The sequence below is a fragment of the Odocoileus virginianus genome, chromosome 20, assembly GCF_023699985.2.
Source record: "Odocoileus virginianus isolate 20LAN1187 ecotype Illinois chromosome 20, Ovbor_1.2, whole genome shotgun sequence".
Classification (NCBI taxonomy): Eukaryota; Metazoa; Chordata; class Mammalia; order Artiodactyla; family Cervidae; genus Odocoileus; species Odocoileus virginianus.
Window position 1 is genome coordinate 24523401 of NC_069693.1, and position 17240 is coordinate 24540640.

Below are 17240 nucleotides of genomic sequence, written 5' to 3' on the forward strand. Positions count from 1 at the left end.
GATCCCACTGTCTCCTACCTTCACCTTAGCGACACTGCAGCCACTGTGCCTCCAGATTGCTGTGATGTCATCTGGCCTTTGCTGGAACTGAACATAATTATGAAGTACATTCTTCATAACAGCACATACTTGGTGACTGTTAAAAGTATTACCACTTGGAGTCATTGTGATGCATTCTGAGGCAATACTTGGTTAGAAGGTACTCATGCTTAAGATGATGGCGGAGATAAAAACATGTACACTCTGTCAGAACTCAAAGACTGACAGACACACTGTCCTGAGGGGTAAGAATGTGAGGCCCACTCAGGGCCCCAGCTGTGCCTATAGATGGTGAGTTAAGACATTGGATTCTTCAAATGAAATGGATGTCCATTTCATTTCTAATGTAGTAGATAATGGTACTTCCCTTGTAGGCTGATGTGAGAATAAGATGCAGGTAAATCTCTCCTCCATGAAGACAGTGGGTGTTCAGTAAGCCTTTTTCCCCCTGTGGGTGCTAAAGAAGCCACAGATAAAAGAAGACATATCAAGTGTCTGAACAACGTTAACAGTCTTTCAGTGGGTTTTGGATAGCTTTAGGTGACTGTTATCATTCAAGTGGATGGTAGCAGAATGAGGAGGGCTATCTGTGGAGGAGTTTGACCACTGTCTCTCGCTCACTCTTCATCCATTTAAATGTTTCTACACACTTCCATGCTGTGCTTTGCTCTCCTGTGCTGTAGCACTGGGCAGAAAGAAGTCCAAAGAAACAGGTTTTGCCCCTTCTATCTTACAGGAGCAATAGGTATCATCTAGCAATTTGATTGGAGAAGGAAATGGCAACCCACTCCAGGATTCTTGCCTGGAGAATCCCAGGGACAGAGGAGCCTGGTGGGCTGCTGTCTATGGGGTCACACAGTCGGACACGACTGAAGTGACTTAGCAGCAGCAATTTGATATGAATGAAAAAAAATCTCCCAGTGACTGTGCACTAAGAAATAAGTCCATACATTCAAATAGTTGGAAATAAACCTGCTTAATGTTTATTCCCAACAGGTAAAAACTGAAAAATGACAGCCCAAAGGAAGGGTGGAAATTGCTCTTCTGAAGTAATAGATTCTATGTAGAAACCTGTTAAATAGATTTGGTAAGCCACTGAGTTTTTGAAGTTAAAGCAAAAATTCTTCCTGTGAGACAAACGTGGGGTCTCATGCCAATTCTATTCTGGAATATCTTATGTGTGGCCCTGAGACTGTCCTAAGTGTTACTTGTGAAGTTAATCATTACCCCAGCAGTTGTCTAAATTGCTTGATTCCGTGCTTGGTTCGACAGCACATATACTAAATTGCTTGATTCCACTGGGCTGCACACACAGGAGTCTCCAGAGAGCAGCATGTTCCCTTTGCTTTTTGGGGCTGGACTGGTGGTTCTGAACCTAGTGAGCTCTGCTACGAGCCGGAAGACAGAACCCCTTAGTAGCAATGGGGACCAGCCCCTCTTCCGTGGAGCAGATCGACACGACTTTTCCATTGTGATCCCTCCAGGAGGCACAGAATGCTTCTGGCAATTTGCCCACCAGACTGGCTACTTCTATTTCAGTTACGAGGTAGGTACGTGGCGATACTGGGGACTTGTTTTTCTTGTTTGTTCATTTCCTTTTATAAAGGGGGTCAAGTTTCAAATAAACACAAGGTTCTAGTCGTCTTTATTATGCTGTGACTCCCCACCTGTTAATGAAATGGGTCTGCAGTTAAATGGAAACTCTTGATAGATGAATAATCACTAAAACATATGGCTTGGCTTCTCAAATTGGGGGCTGTGGCAGTGTGCTCGAAATCATGGGACAAACTGGGTGCCTCTTCCTGGAGAGGTGATCATCACATTTACTTGAATTTGATGAGAGGGGAAAGAAAGAGTCCATTTTTTAAATATTATAATAATATGGATATGGTACCAAGCTGAATGAAAAAAATCCCATGGACTTTGGAGACAGACCCAGAGATTTCAAAGACGCTTCAGTTTATGAAGTTGGGGGAACAATATTACTCTCTTGCCTTTAGGGGTAATTCCAGCAAATTGAAGAATCACTGACTCAAGGTTTCTCTATGTAGTCAGTCCTGTTGCTTAAATACTTTAAGCTAAGTACTTTAATCCATGCTGTGCCCAAGGATGGTCTGCTCAACCGCAACTTAGAAGCTGTTCATTTCCTTTGTTCTTTATCTTGGAAACCTATTAACTTTCTAAATTTTGTCTACATATTAAAAAACGATATTGATCTTATTCCAATGTAACTTAAAATTCATTTTATACTAATTCATCAGAGGTTTTCCTTATCTCTCAATTGGTAATAGAATAGTAGCTACCACACAGCTCACAGCCTGGGCTTCTCAAGACCCAGCAGGGAGACAAGTACCTATTGAATGCCTTACTTGCTGTCAAGTATCAAATAAGCCCAAGTCTGGTATACCACTGGGGAGGTCAAAACCAAGTGAGTTCAGCCAAGAACTACATGGCCAGATTCAAGGTCTGAGACATGTTTTCTCACCAGGGGTGCTATTGGCATTTTGGACAATTCTCTGTCTTGCTTACTGCTTCTAACATAGCAGGATGTTTAGCATTGCTGCCTCCCTGCCCTCCCCTACTCGCACACATCATTGCAAAACCTCGACCCAAATGCAAGGTGGGGGTTGGGCAGTACCATCCCTGACTCAGAACCACTATGCTGATGGTCACTGGATGTCAAATCTTACCATTCAGTTAGCTTCCTGACGATGTAGCAAGCGCTTTTCTCCCTCTTTAATGTGTCTCGGCAGGTTCAGCGGACACTAGGAATGTCACATGACCGGCATGTTGCTGCCACTGCACATACCCCACAGGGTTTCCTTATACAGACCTCTAAGAATGTTCGGGGCCAGATTAACTTCTCTACCCACGAGACAGGTCTGTTTTCATTCTCACAGCTATTGTAATAATCATGTATTTCTTTGAAATTGGAAAATAATGAGGAAATATTGAAATTAGTAAGTACTGAGATGCAAAAGCCCTGACTTTTCCACATATGGATGGTGAAACCGTAGGGAAAAAAAATTAACCTTGAACACCAGAAACCAGATTTCCTGTAGACTGCCAGTGGTCAAGGACATTAATCAGATGTCCTTGATTAGGCTCCAGAAGCTTGATTTTATCTCTTCATCTCCAGTGAACCAGATTATGGGAAAGTGATCAAAACAGGCAGACCCATTTATGATACAGAATTACAATTAATAAATTTATTATGGGATAGTACTCCAGTCATCAGAACAACTTGAGCCAGTTACCAAAAAGCAGACTCAGAATATAAGGAAATGCACGGCCATGACAAATATCCACATTCTACAGCAAAGCACTTCTCCAGTCACCAGAAAATTCCCACAGCCAGATTGAGCCTGTCCTCACTCCGGACAGCACTAGTCAGTTTGAACTGTTCTCTGTATCAGCCAGGTGCACAAAACAAGACAGTATTTCTCAACAGGTACATAAGACAATCCTTCAGTTCATAGCACAGGATATCAGCATTATTATTTAACATCTTTGGCCCCGATATGCCAGTAACACCTTCCAGTCACTTAGACAATCAAATACACTGACACATCTTTCGAACCCTGCTCCTCCCCACTGCTCCCCCACTGCCACGTGCAGGAGGTGACCCCAGTTGAGAATAAGCATCAGTACATACCCCAAACCAGCAGCCCCCATACAGACCACCTTGCAGGAAGTCACTCCTGGATAGTTTCTTTCATTCACACAGCATCCATCTCTCCTTTTCAAGATCAAGATGATATCCCAGCTCTAATGGTGTACAAGCAGGCAAACAATATGCTCTTAATATGCCTGTGGTTAGAAATTGCTTAGAAGATGTAGAATTAGAGGTTGAAAAAGATGAAAACGTTTTCCATCCAATACAGAGCTCAAGTTACTAAAATCTGGCAAAACAACATTATGGTATTTAGTAAAATACATTTCAAGTAAGATCAGGATCTTCCACATCAAAATCTGAATCTTTGCAGTTTTGTCTATAGGAGAAGGCAACGGCAACCCACTCCAGTACTCTTGCCTGGAAAATGCCATGGACGGAGGAGCCTGGTAGGCTGCAGTCCGTGGGGTCGCGAAGAGTCGGACAGCGACTTCACTCTCACTTTTCTCCTTCATGCATTGGAGAAGGAAATGGCAAACCACTCGTGTTCTTGCCTGGAGAATCCCAGGGACGGCAGAGCCTGGTGGGCTGCTGTCTATGGGGTCGCACAGAGTCGGACACGACTGAAGCGACTTCACAGCAGCAGCACACTTAACTTTGGAGAACAGTTATCTCCAGGGAAATTTAGAGGATGGGAGGGTAGGAGATCAAGAACTTGGTAATGATCTCAGAATCTGTACAGGTTTTTATCAGCTTTGTCTAGCAAACCAGCAAAACCGCTTTGGTTCCGTGCAAGTATACCTCAATTTTGGAGTCTTCTATGAGGGGCCTGAGATGGACCACAAGGAGAATGAAAGAAAACAACTGAATGATACTCTGGATGCAATTGAGGTAATTGTTCTGTGGGAGAGAAACATCCATGGAAACTAAGCTTAAATTTGGAAGAAAGATTAGAATTAGTGGGAATAATATCATACTAGTGAAAGCTCGTTTCGGTAGAAAGCAAGCAGGCTGAAGCCTGTAATTAATTTTGTGACTTAGAGCTCTTGAAATTCCTCACTTGTTTTCTACCAGGCATCAGCAAATAATGGCTCACAGGCCAAATTTGGCTCACAGCCTTTTAATTTAGATATAGCACACCACTTTTAGTGTACAGTTTAGTGGTTTACAAGGTCCTGCAACCATTACCAGCATCTAATTCCAGAAGTTTCATCACTCCAAAAAAAACTGCATGCCTGTTATTCACTCTCTGTTCCCCATGCCCCCCTAGTCCTGGGTAATCCCTCACTAATCTACTTTCTGTTTCTATAGATTTGCCTGTTCTGTACATTTCACATGAGCGGACTCATACAATGTGGCCTTTTGTGTTTGGCTTCTTTCATTGAGCATGTTTTCAAGGTTCAGCCACATTGTAGCATGTGTTAGTACTTCATTCCTTTTTCTGGATGAATAATATTCTATTGTAAATATGCATCCTATTTTGTTTCTTTTTTTTTCCCTTCCTATTTTGTTTCTCATCAGCTGGTAGACATCTGGGTTACTTCCACTTCTTGGCTATCATAAATAATGATGCTGTGAGCACCTGCATATAGATTTTTGTGTGAACATACTTCTATTTCTGTACACACAAAAGTGGATACTCTGCTAGTATAACTTTTTAACTTCAATGAGGTACTGCTCTTTTCCACTGTGGGTAACACATTTTACATACCACCAGCAGCGTTTGTTGAGAGCTGCAATTTCTCTATATTCTTGCCAATGTGTTATTGTCTTTGTTATAGCAATCTTAGTGGGTCTAAGTGTTATCTTCTGGTTTTTAAGTTGTGTCTCCAATGATTAATGACACTGAACATTTTTCCATGTTTTTTTGCCTTTTGTATATCTACTTCAGAGAAATGTCTATTCAAATCCTTTGCCCATCTTAAAATCATTTTTTTTCAAATGGTGGAGTTCTAAGAGTCCTTTATATATTCTAAATAGTCCTTTATCAGATATATGGTTTGCAAATATTGAGTTGGCCAAAAAAGCTTGTTCAGGATTTTCTAGCATATCTTCCAGAAAAACTTTTCAGCCAATACAGTATTTTATCCCACTGTTTGGGATCTCTCTCCACTTTCCTGACAGTCTCCTTGATGCACAAAAGCCCAGTTTTTCTAAGTGAAGTTTTACTGGAACAAAACAATGCTCATTTGACAATTACAGTTGGTCCCCCTCTGTATCTGCAGGTGGAGAATCTGAAGATATAGAGGGCCGGCAATGGGACCAGAGCATCCTCTGCAGGTCCTGGGACCAATTTCCCCGCAGATACTGGGGGACAGCTCACTGGACACATGTCCGTGGCTGATTTTGTGCCTCAGGTGGCAGAGTTTAGTAACTGCAACAGAGACTGTATGGCTTGCAAAGCCTAGAGTATTTACTGTCCGGCCCTTCAGTAAAAATTTGCAGGCTCTTATCTTTAACCATATACAAAGAACAGAAGACACTGCCCAGGATGGCAATGATGTGCTGAGTATATGTCTACATCTAGACATACACTGGAACAGCTTTCTGGTTTCAGCACTGAAATTTTTCATTGTAAAAATTTTTTTAAAACTGAAGTCCAGGTAATTTTTTCATATACAACAAAACTAGCCATTTACCAACAACTCCAATAGGCCATTTTTTTTGTTCTGCACCCTCAACAGCCAACTTTTACACATCACAAAATCATGTGACTACAGGAGGTTAGTGCTCGTGGGTACCCAGGTGAGGCTAGATGAGAGGCAGAGAGGAACCTTTTCTGTATTTCATTTTCTGTCCCGCAGGAGAGCACACGAAAGGTGCATTACAATATCTTTCACATGTGGCGACACTACAACTTTGCTCGCATGAGAAAAACAGCTGACTTTTTCCTTCTCCAATCAAACTATAACTATGTGAATTGGTGGTCAACAGCCCAGAGCCTTGTCATTGTTCTTTCTGGGATCCTGCAGCTGTATTTCTTGAAGCGTCTCTTCAATATCCCAATGACTACAGAAACACAAAAGCCAAGATGCTAAGCTCAAATGACTACAGTGCCCTAGCTCTTTCCTTCTGGGACACAAGCTTTGTCAAATCTTTATAAAGTTGTTGGGAAAAAAATCAATTTTAGAAAGTTGTACTCCATGGCTCTCATCTACACAGGCAAAACAGCAATAAAATAATAAAATGTGTAAGTTCTGACACTGATTATTTCTAAAGTATGCACTAAATGCTACCATCAAAATACTGCCCATCATATTGCAACCTCTTAACCTTTACTATATCTATTTAGAAATTAACAGAGAACCTTGGAAGGGAGAAGAGTTGAAACAAATGGGACAAAAATATATAAACTGGGTTTTATATGTTGCATACTGAAACAGGAGTGCTTTGCTATAACTGAAAAATGCTTTCTTTTTAGAGATGTCATCTTTGGAATTTAAATAAGCAGTATATACACTAAAGAAACTACAATACAGGAAATTAAATTTTTTCTATGATACACTTTTTTGCTAAAAAGTACTTTAATAATTCTAAAAGTAATTTTGGAAGGCATGGGGGAGGATGGAAGAGCTGAATTATTATTGCAGGGTCTCTGATTAGTGCTTTTTGTCCAATCCAGTGAGTTAATTAAAGACTTATAAGAATATACATGTAAATGAGTCACTCTGCTGTACACCTGAAACTAACACAATATTTTATATCAACTATACGTCAAGAAAAAAAAATTAATTAAAAAAACCGAAAGGTTTATAATAGAAATCAAGGTGATAAAAATAACATTCAGCCTGGGATCATACCATTCAAGAAAAAGATCAAGAAAACCACTTGTTAAAGCCAAGGTAATACGATCAAATTATATTCATAATATCCTATTCTTAGTAACAGAAATACTCAGTATAAGTGTTACAAAAACAAATCTTAGTATGTATTTAACACCATCATTTGCCAAGCGCTGTGTTAGCTTCTTTACAATCATGATTCTGAATTCTAAAAACTATTCTGAGGAAGATGGCTAAGGTATTTCGAAAGAAGAAAGAAATGAAGCTTATTGAAGTTTAATGACTCATCTAAGGCCATATAGCTAGTAAATGTGAGAAACAGTGTTTGAATCAAGAGTTTTTTCTTCCACACCACACAGCACCTATCATACAGAAAAGCCACAGAATAAACCGCTCTTACTATTTTATCTATATTTCATTTGTAAAATCCCAAACCTGACCTACTTCTGATATGGCAATATCTGTTTTTCATAATATTAATAAATATTTAAGAAAATTCATTATGTTCTTATTATGTGTTTGGAAAACAGTGTTATCATAGATAACAATAACAAGCTATTCTTGTCCTCAGTTCCAACAATTTAGAACCTGTTACTCAAAACAAGAAGCCCTCTGATTCAAATATAAAACACAGTAATCTAGTCAGTCACAATCACAAAGATCTGAAACCTCATTTTTGAGTCATTTCTGCACAGTAAGAATCCAGCCTGTATTTGTCCGTGATAGAGAGAATATTAAACTAAGAAGTCCCTGAAGAGGTCACAAAAATTCAACATGACGGTGGCGCCTACAGAGACACAGGAAACAAAACTAGGCCCTTCCACACAGCCACAAGTCCTTGCGACGATTGTGCTTTAAGTCAATGTCTCTTCGTGCCGCACATATTCCCCAATGTCTGCTTGATGAAATACCACAATCGCCATGGGGTCTACTTTCCTGCAGTCTTGTGTGGACTTTGCTGCCACCCCAAAACCCTGGGATTCAAAAGAAGAGACACTGATTCACTCAAGTCATTCAATAAATACGCACTGAGGTCTGGAAACAACAAAGATGAAAAAATACAGTTCTTTGAAAAATTCAAAAGGTGCCAAGAATTTAGCCTCTCAAGAGCAGACTGAAAACACATCCTTCTTGAAAGAAAAGATACTTGATTTTTTAACAGCCACTATCTCTACTCACCAGAGGGACATCTGCCATGGAGTATACCACGACTCCCTGGTACTGAGAAGTGTTTTCAGTGATTCGCCCAAGTCCAGATTTCAGCACATGGTTCCCATACAGGAAGGACTGCTCTGCTCCAGGTTTTATCCACACTTTATACTAGAAGAAAAAGAATTAAACCCAAAAGACATAAAAATGCTAACAGTTACACCCTTGTAGATTAGCTAACTACTATGTCTGTGGTTAATTTCTTTTTTTCTTATGAACTAAGCTCTTTTACTTTTACACTGAATTATGTGCATGCATGTGTATGTTCAGTTGCTCAGTCGTGCCCGACTCTTTGTGACCTCAAAACTGAAGTACTGTGACCTACAATACTATGTCAGTTGCAGGTACAAAACATAGTGATTGTTATTTCTACACATCATTTATTTTGTAATATGAATTTTCAAGGAAAGAGGGCTGTTTCCCTTAAACCGTTCACTCCATGAGAGAACTACCATGAGATTCTTTCCTCAACTCTTCAATTTCTCCCATGGGTTTAAAGTTTAACAGCTCTTTTTCTGTAGCCCACTGTGCTCCTCTTCATAGCCACCTATTTCCTTTTTGGTCTCGAGCTGCGTTTGCATAGGCTTTTCAATTTTTGCTGGAGATAAGGACCACTACGCAGCCCACAGGGTGAGCTCCTACCCCCCAGCACCAACGACGCCCAGGTAGCAAATGTATGGCTACAGGTGCTGGCACTGACCCTAAGCATGGTCAGGGACTCCGTTGCATAGCAGATGTGCCTTATTCTGCGTTCTGATGTGGCCCTCGGCCTAGACTGCCTCCATCCCTAGTGGCGAGCTGAAACCACCTTACAAACCTTGGCATAGGGTGCTAGGTAATCCAGAGCCGTGATGTGCAACCGAAACTTATGGGTCTTGGTGAATTTTCCGAAGCACGTCCCCAACGACACCAGCTTGTCACCGGAGATATTGGCGGCCAACTTCAAAATCTTCTCACTGAAGGGATAGGGAAGGAGGAGGTGAGGGAGTACGGTGGGATCCAGGCCCGCACCCGCTCCACGCTGCCTACCTGGCCCCGCGCCGCCTCACCTCACGTAGTACACCCGGTCGTTGTGCAGCCTGAAACAGTAGGTGCCGTCGGGCCTGTCGACCAGCAGCTGAAGATTCTCCCCGATGCTGAGAGCAAAATGAGGACTGGAGACGGCGCCCGGACTCGTCCACACACCGCGCCCCACTCCCTACCCACGCTCCTCCCCGCCAACCACACACTCCCTCTTCTGCTCCAGCGCTCTTACTATTTTGCTATCTTCTCAAACATTACTCGGGTCTCCTCTTCAGTCAGCGGCCGCATTTTCCCGCTGGGTTGGAACGCCGGATCCTCGTGCCTCAGTTAGCGGAAACGGAAGCCCAGCCGCCGGCCGCTCCTTGGCAACCCCAAAGCCGGCCTCTCTAGCTGCTTTCTAATAGTTCCCCACGCTAGCGCCCCGTAATCTGGAGGACTCTCGGGAAAAGAAAGCCGGCCTGACGAGAAACCATAGAGACTGGAAGTGAGCCCCAGTCGCTTCCGGTTCTAGATTAGAAAGTCAGCGCCCTCCCTGGATGGGAGAGGAAGTGACGCTGTTGCCGAAAAGATGGCGGCGACGGCAACGATCCCATCTTCAACTACGGCCTCGGCCACGACGACAGCCACCGCGGCTGCTCTCGGGGAGGTGGAGGATGAAGGGCTCCTGGCGTCGCTGTTCCGGGACCGCTTTCCGGAGGCCCAGTGGCGGGAGCGGCCTGACGTGGGACGCTATCTCAGGGAGTTGAGTGGCTCAGGACTGGAGCGGCTACGGCGGGAGCCCGAGCGCCTGGCCGAGGAGCGAGCGCAGCTGCTGCAGCAGACGCGCGACTTGGCCTTCGCCAACTACAAGACCTTCATCCGCGGCGCCGAGTGCACCGAGCGCATCCACCGCCTCTTTGGGGATGTGGAGGAGTCGCTCGGCCGCCTGCTCGACCGCTTGCCCAGCTTCCAACAGAGCTGCAGGTGCGGCGGGCCCGGAGCTAGAGGGGCTTTTAATAACTGTAATAGTTGTCTTTGTGATGATAGGAATACTTAACACTTAGAGCTTACTATATGCCAGCTTCTCCTCTGAGCATTTTATTAATCCTTTTAAGCATCACAACAGCCTTCGAGGTACGCATGCCATTCCCATTTTGTGTATAAGGAAATTGAGACCGCCCCAGGATGTTTCTAAGTCAGAACTGGAACCCAGCAGCACGTCCCTCTTAGGGCTGCTGTGAGCACTAAATGGAATGCATACAAAGCACTTATCATTGGGTCTGACATATCATAATTAACACCCTACAACTGTCAGCTTAATATATGTGCATATTTAGGTAAACATACACACAACACACACGTACTTACGACAGCTTGGATCAGAGATATCTGATCCAAAACTTTCACTGACAGGAGACTGACAAGAAAATCCCATTTGGGAGCAGTAATAATCCTCAAAAAACCCCACAAAAACTCCACCAAACTTCCTTTTTGAACCATATTCTGTCTCTATCATTATCCCTAATTCTGCCTTCCAGCCTTTCATGAGAAAAGTGTTTTCTTTAGAGTCTTTCAATATTTGAGAATAGCTTTCACATTCTTCCAGTCCTCTAGAATAGAGAAGGGGCTTCACAAAGCAGGCCTCTGCAGTTACAAAGAAGAAAGGGGGACTGTAGCAGGAACTAAGGTTGGACAATAGCAGAGATTAAGAGGCTGAGGGAACTTGGGGGTTAGGTTGTAGTTCAAAGCTACTTGGGGCAAATAAGAACAGCCATTATTAAAGGAACATTTACTCCATATCAGATTCTGTGTTAAATGGTTTATACCTATCAGCTCATTTAATCCTCACATCCTTATGAGGTGGGTCGTAGTACTATTTTACCAATGAAGAAACAGTTCAGAGAGACTAAGTACCTTGCCATGGCTTGTTAAGTGGCATGCTGCTACTGCTGCTGCTAAGTCGCTTCAGTCGTGTCCGACTCTGTGTGACCCCATAGACGGCAGCCCACCAAGGCTCCCCTGTCCCTGGGGTTCTCCAGGCAAGAACACTGGAGTGGGTTGCCATTTCCTTCTCCAATGCATGAAAGTGGAAAGTGAAAGTGAAGTTGCTTAGTTGAGTCCGACTCTTAGCGACCCCATGGACTGCAGCCTACCAGGCTCCTCAGTCCGTGGGATTTTTCAGGCAAGAGTAGTTAAGTGGCATATCTGGATTCAAATCTTTTTTTTTTAATCACTTATTAGTTGTGTGATCTTAGACAAGTTGCTTAAAATCTTTGGGATAAAAGTACCTGATGAGTTTGGTGTAAAGATTAAATCAGATTAATCATCTAGCCTGGTGTCAGTTCATAGTAAGTGCTTGGTAACTGGATGCAGAGCGGTGAACCACCAAATGTTCTCCTGACTGTTACTAGGAATTTTGTGAAAGAGGCTGAGGAGATCAGTTCCAATCGCCGGATGAACACCCTGACTCTAAACCGGCACACGGAAATTCTGGAGATCCTGGAGATCCCTCAGCTCATGGATACCTGTGTCCGGAACAGCTATTATGAAGAGGCCCTGGAGCTGGCAGCCTACGTACGCCGACTAGAAAGGAAATACTCCTCCATTCCTGTCATCCAGGTAGCCAACTTGCCCAGAGAAGACTCAAACTTATGTTCTTATGGTCAGTAATTCTGTGGTCATCACTGACCCTTTAGGCAGAAACCTTGGAGAAACTCCTTGCATGTTTCACATCAGTTACTGCAAAGCAGGCAGGCTTATTCATAAAACATACATTCATTACTCAGTCAGCTGATAAATATTACCCATGTGCCAGGCAGTGATCTAGGTGCCTGGGAAGTAGTGTGAACTACTAGGGAAGTAGTGTGAACAAAGACAAGGCTGTGGCTCTTGTGACTATAAGCTGTTAACTGGCAAATAGATAATATCCTTTCAGATAGTGAAATACACCAGGGAGCGGGGTAGAAGACTAGGTGGGGTGCTCCAGGAAGAGTGGTCAGAAAAGGCTTTTCTGGAGAAGTAACATTTAAGCTGAGATCCAGATGATGAGAATCCAGCCACATGAAGATGTGGGGAGAGACCAAACCAGAAAGTGTCTGACCAAGTATAGCAGGCTAAGGAGCGAAGAAGTTGGAGTGTTTAGAAGTAAAAAAGACAGCCATTCTGGCTGGTCTGCAGTGAGCAAGGGGAGAGCATTAGGATGCAGGTGAGGGCAGGAGAACCAGGCAGGGCCGGTAGGCCACAGTGAACCGAATCTTTGTTGGTAAGCCTGGATGCATCAGTTTCAGGAGGTCTATCTCATACGTCAGGACAGCAGTGGGAATGTTGGTTGGCAATATTCAGGGCTAGTGGAATGGGTTCCGGGGAGTGTCTTCCCTAGCGTACTGACTCACCCCGTGTTGTCAGGGCATTGTGAATGAAGTGCGCCAGTCCATGCAGCTGATGCTGAGCCAGCTGATCCAACAACTGAGGACCAACATCCAGCTCCCTGCCTGCCTCCGTGTCATTGGCTTTCTACGGCAAATGGATGTCTTCACTGAGGCTGAGCTGAGGGTCAAGTTTCTTCAGGCCCGAGATGCTTGGCTCCGTTCCATCCTGACTGCCATCCCCAATGATGATCCCTATTTCCACATCACAAAAACCATCGAGGCCTGCCGTGTCCATCTGTTCGATATTATCACCCAGTACCGTGCCATCTTCTCAGACGAGGACCCTCTGCTGCCTCCTGCCATGGGTGAGCACATGGTGAATGAGAGTGCCATCTTCCACGGCTGGGTGCTGCAGAAAGTCTCACAGTTCCTGCAGGTGCTGGAGACCGACCTTAACCGAGGGATTGGCAGCCGTCTGGACTCTCTGCTGGGCCAGTGCATGTACTTTGGGCTGTCCTTCAGTCGAGTAGGGGCTGATTTCCGGGGTCAGTTGGCACCTGTTTTCCAGCAGGTGGCTATCAGCACTTTCAGAAAGCAATTCAGGAGGCTGTCGAGAAGTTTCAGGATGAAATGAACTCTTATACGCTCATCTCGACTCCAGCCGTCCTGGGCAGCAGTACCCTGCCGGCTGCTGCTCCAGTCACTCAGCCGGGGACCCTGCAGCCGCCCATGGTGCTCTTAGATTTCCCGCCCCTTGCCTGCTTCCTCAACAACATTCTGGTCGCCTTCAATGATCTACGCCTCTGCTGCCCCGTGGCCCTGGCGCAGGATGTGACCAGGGCCCTGGACGACGCCCTTGACAAGGTGAGCGCAGACTGTTGGCTCTCTACTGGGGCCTCCTTTCTTTTTGCGGGGGGCGGTAGCAGGGTGCTCCTTTTGTTACAGGTGGCGAGACTTTTGTAATACACCAGTCTGTGTGACAGGGTGCCTGCTGACTTAGGTTTAGTGTGGTTTTAGAGGTTTTTCTAGTTGAAAAGGTCTGGTTAGTCCTCCTTCATGAAGTGGCTCACCTGTAGTAATTTTTCAGTGATGTATTGGTTTTCTGTTGCTGCATGACAAACTCACACAAACATAGCAGCTTAAAACAACACATATTTATCATGTCTCAGTTTCTGTGGGTCAGGAGTCCAGGCACAGTATAACTGGGTTGAGCTTCTGCTCACAAGGTTGTAATCGAGGTGTTGGCCCGACTGTGGGCTCATCTGGGGCTCGGGATCCCCTCCTTTCAGGTTCATTCACAGTGGCATATTCCTGTTCCTTACAGTGTAGGACTGAGGCCCTCAACTCCTGGAGACCACCCCACTCCATGAGCAGCTCACAGCTTTGATTCTTCAGGGCCAGTGGGAGAGCATCTCTCCTCCTTGAGTCTCTTCCTCAGCCCTCTTTTTAAGAGATTCATCTAATTAAGTCAGGCCCACCCAGGATAACTTCCTTTTTCATTAATTCACAGTCAGCCGATTTGGGATGTTAATGAAAACTGCAGAATCCTTCACCTTTGCCATATCCTTTTGGTTCTGCCTGCGCTCAAGGAGGAGGAGGAAACACAAAGGAGTGGGTACCAGGAGGTGGGGATCACAAGAGCCATCTTAGAATTCTATCTAATATAAGGAACACTACTGATCCTACTAATTTCTGAGTATGGTGCATGTTTTTAAACATTACATCTTTAGATTCTTACAATTGATGGCATCCTATAGTCCCTGTCAACCAGGCGGCAGTTGTGACGTGCTTGTATCGAGTCTTTCTGTTGATGTCCTCCTGTAAGAAACAGCAAGAAAGCATGAGCAATGAGGCTTTTTAGGGTCAGTGAAATTCATATAATAGTAATTAGCTAGTATCCATCTAGAGCTTACCTCATGTCACATAGTTCATCACACTTTATACATATTCAGCCTTTATCCTCACAATTCTATGAGGTTAGGTCCTTCTGCTGGCTCTGCTTTATAGATGAGTGAACTGTCAGACACAGAGGGCTAAGTAATCACTTAGAGGCCACAGAAGCACTGAGTGCACAGCTTGAACTAGAGCCCAGAACATTTAGCACCAGAGGCTCTTTGTTATTTACTTGTTTGTTTGGCGGTACATTGCAGCTTGTGACCAGGGATTGAACCCAGGCCCTCGGCAATGAAAGCACAGATTTCTAACCACTGAACCACCAGGCAGTTTCCCAGAGTCTCTGTTCTTATCCCTGTCACCGTGACACCTGTCTGTAATGTTAGCTAGGCTTGCCCTGTTATTTGTATGTGGAAATAATGTATGTTCTTTTCCAGCTCTGTTTTCCTCCTCCTTTACAATTTTCTAGTGGTTCTAGCATTTTGGAACTTCAGAGGCCTTACTCAGTAAAACCTTTTATGGTATTGCTGGTATTTTCCTGGATCCATCAGAGTTCTAGTCCATCTCCCATGGGAGCCAAAAATGATGTATTCTGTGTATTTCATGATGCTCCTGCACTGGAATTGGAAACTGCGCCAATAATAAAACTAGTTGAGTAAGGAATATATCATTGAAGTGACAGAATTGTGAAGACTGACCACAGTTGTGAATTTAAACAAGATAATGATGTACTGTTTGGAAGGACTGTTCTTTTGGAAAACTTGAGGGCTGCACATGTTTGTCACTGCTGATGGGGATAGATTAACAGGTAATTGGCAGTGCCCTTTTCTCCTAGGTAACTAAAGTAATCCTGGCCTTCCATCGTGCAGAAGAGGCTGCCTTCAGCAGTGGGGAGCAAGAGCTCTTTATCCAGTTTTGCACTGTCTTCCTGGAAGACCTTGTTCCTTATTTAAATCGCTGTCTCCAAGTCCTTTTTCCTCCAGCTCAGATCGCACAGACCTTAGGTAAGAGAAGGGAGAAGAAAAGATTTTTAAAACTATTTTATTGACATAATTCACATACTAAGTAATTCACCTATTTTTTTAAAATTAAGAGTTTTTAGTAAAAATGTACAGAGGTGTGCAACCATTGTTACCATCTAATTTTAGAACATTTCCATCACCCCAAAGATCCCTGGTGTTCATTTGTGGTCATTCCCCAATCTCACCCTTAGCCCCTGGCAGCTACTAACCTACTTTCTGTTGCAGTAGATTTTCCCTTTCTGGATATTTCTTTTTCTTTTTTTTGGACATTTCTTATCAATAGACTCATTCAATATGTTTATATCTGGCTAAGTGAAAGAAGCCAATCACAAGAAACCACAATGTATGATTCCATTGCCATGAAATGTTTATAGACGGTGTTTATGAAGTATTTTTTTGTAATTTGCCTTCGTGTCCCTTTGCCCACTGTCTCTGTGTGGTGAAGGGCATGCGGGAGGGCAGTGGGCAGTGGTCCCACCAGCAGAGTGGCTGCTCTTGGCTTCCCCAGCTTCTCCCTAGCCCTGTCCGGGGAAGCCAGTGCCTGCCCAGGCTCTCCTTTCTCCATCTGCCCTGCACTGTGCTGTTCCGCTTACCTTCACAGTCTGGCTTTACGGCACAGCTCCCTGTCCCCTATCACAAAGGTGATTTTTACAGTACTGAAATGTGGTAACTGTGTTCGTTACTCCCAGTAAGTGTTTTGGGATTTTTTCCCTTGTGACACATCAATATTTAAACTTATTAAAAGTTTTTTTCACTTATGTTCTTTACCTTCTGGGTCAGGCATTCCACCCACTCAGCTCTCCAAGTACGGAAACCTGGGGCACGTGAACGTCAGCGTAGTCCAGGAGCCTCTGGCCTTTATCCTGCCCAAGAGAGAGCCGGTCTTCTGTCTGGACAAGGAGCTAGTCCCCGAGCTCCCGGCTCCAGCGCCAGCACTGTCCCCCGAGGCGCCGAGCCCGGAGCGCGTCCGCCCAGCTGTCCCTGACGCGAGGCAAGAGGAGGTGGAGTCCGCGGGGCCCCCGCAGCCCGACGAGCCCAGTGCGGGTATCTGACAGGCGCTGCCTGCCCCCAAGGCCGATGCGGCGGGTCCCCGGGCGCGGGGTGGGGGAACGTTACGCCGCCCCGGTGGGAACGGGTGTTGCCGCGCGTGGGAGAGGCTGCAAAACGCGTAATTCAAGAGAGAACCCTCAAAGCAACCATATTCCAATTAAATTTAAAAAATAGTGAACCTCTTGGCTATTCTTGTAAATGCTTGGTTAAACTATCAGAAACGGGGGTGGGGGGGAGGGGGACTATCAGAAACGGGACTTAA

At 44.5% G+C, this 17240-nt stretch overlaps 3 protein-coding genes across 7 annotated transcripts in view; 2 read left to right on the forward strand and 1 right to left on the reverse strand.

Moving 5' to 3' along the window:
* NIP7 (nucleolar pre-rRNA processing protein NIP7) overlaps positions 1 to 10077 on the reverse strand; it is a 68024-nt gene extending 57947 nt beyond the window's left edge. For 3 of the 5 annotated variants that reach the window (XM_070451094.1, XM_070451092.1, XM_070451093.1), the window contains exons 1-4: positions 9899 to 10077; positions 9693 to 9779; positions 9461 to 9599; positions 8614 to 8754 (exon numbers count right to left, since the gene is read on the reverse strand). In XM_070451094.1, coding sequence (XP_070307195.1) covers positions 8614 to 8754; positions 9461 to 9599; positions 9693 to 9779; positions 9899 to 9954 — 423 coding nt within the window. In that variant the 5' untranslated portion in view covers positions 9955 to 10077. Of the gene's footprint in view, positions 1 to 1578; positions 1707 to 3219; positions 8409 to 8613; positions 8755 to 9460; positions 9600 to 9692; positions 9780 to 9898 lie in introns of those variants that run through there. The other 2 variants (XM_020881115.2, XM_020881114.2) reach the window with 2 other exon arrangements.
* Positions 242 to 6776, forward strand: TMED6 (transmembrane p24 trafficking protein 6). The gene is made up of 5 exons (XM_070451095.1): positions 242 to 330; positions 1355 to 1585; positions 2793 to 2919; positions 4395 to 4543; positions 6457 to 6776. Exons 1-5 carry the CDS (start codon positions 328 to 330, stop codon positions 6688 to 6690), a joined length of 744 nt encoding a protein of 247 aa, XP_070307196.1. The 5' UTR covers positions 242 to 327; the 3' UTR covers positions 6691 to 6776.
* A 53-nt stretch (positions 10078 to 10130) lies between the features above and the next one.
* COG8 (component of oligomeric golgi complex 8) lies at positions 10131 to 17156 on the forward strand. Its single transcript, XM_020881113.2, is given in 6 exon segments — positions 10131 to 10629; positions 12057 to 12264; positions 13051 to 13594; positions 13597 to 13877; positions 15742 to 15910; positions 16709 to 17156. Coding segments are annotated over 6 exon segments (1869 nt in total). The 5' UTR covers positions 10131 to 10234; the 3' UTR covers positions 16981 to 17156.
* Positions 17157 to 17240: the final 84 nt, after the last annotated feature.

Excerpts from the sequence above, each read along its gene's own strand:
- TMED6 (XM_070451095.1), top strand. Across the intron at positions 2,920-4,394 it reads CTTCTCTACCCACGAGACAG|GTTTTTATCAGCTTTGTCTA; the intron begins GTCTGTTTTCAT and ends GAATCTGTACAG. Across the intron at positions 4,544-6,456 it reads ATACTCTGGATGCAATTGAG|GAGAGCACACGAAAGGTGCA; the intron begins GTAATTGTTCTG and ends TCTGTCCCGCAG.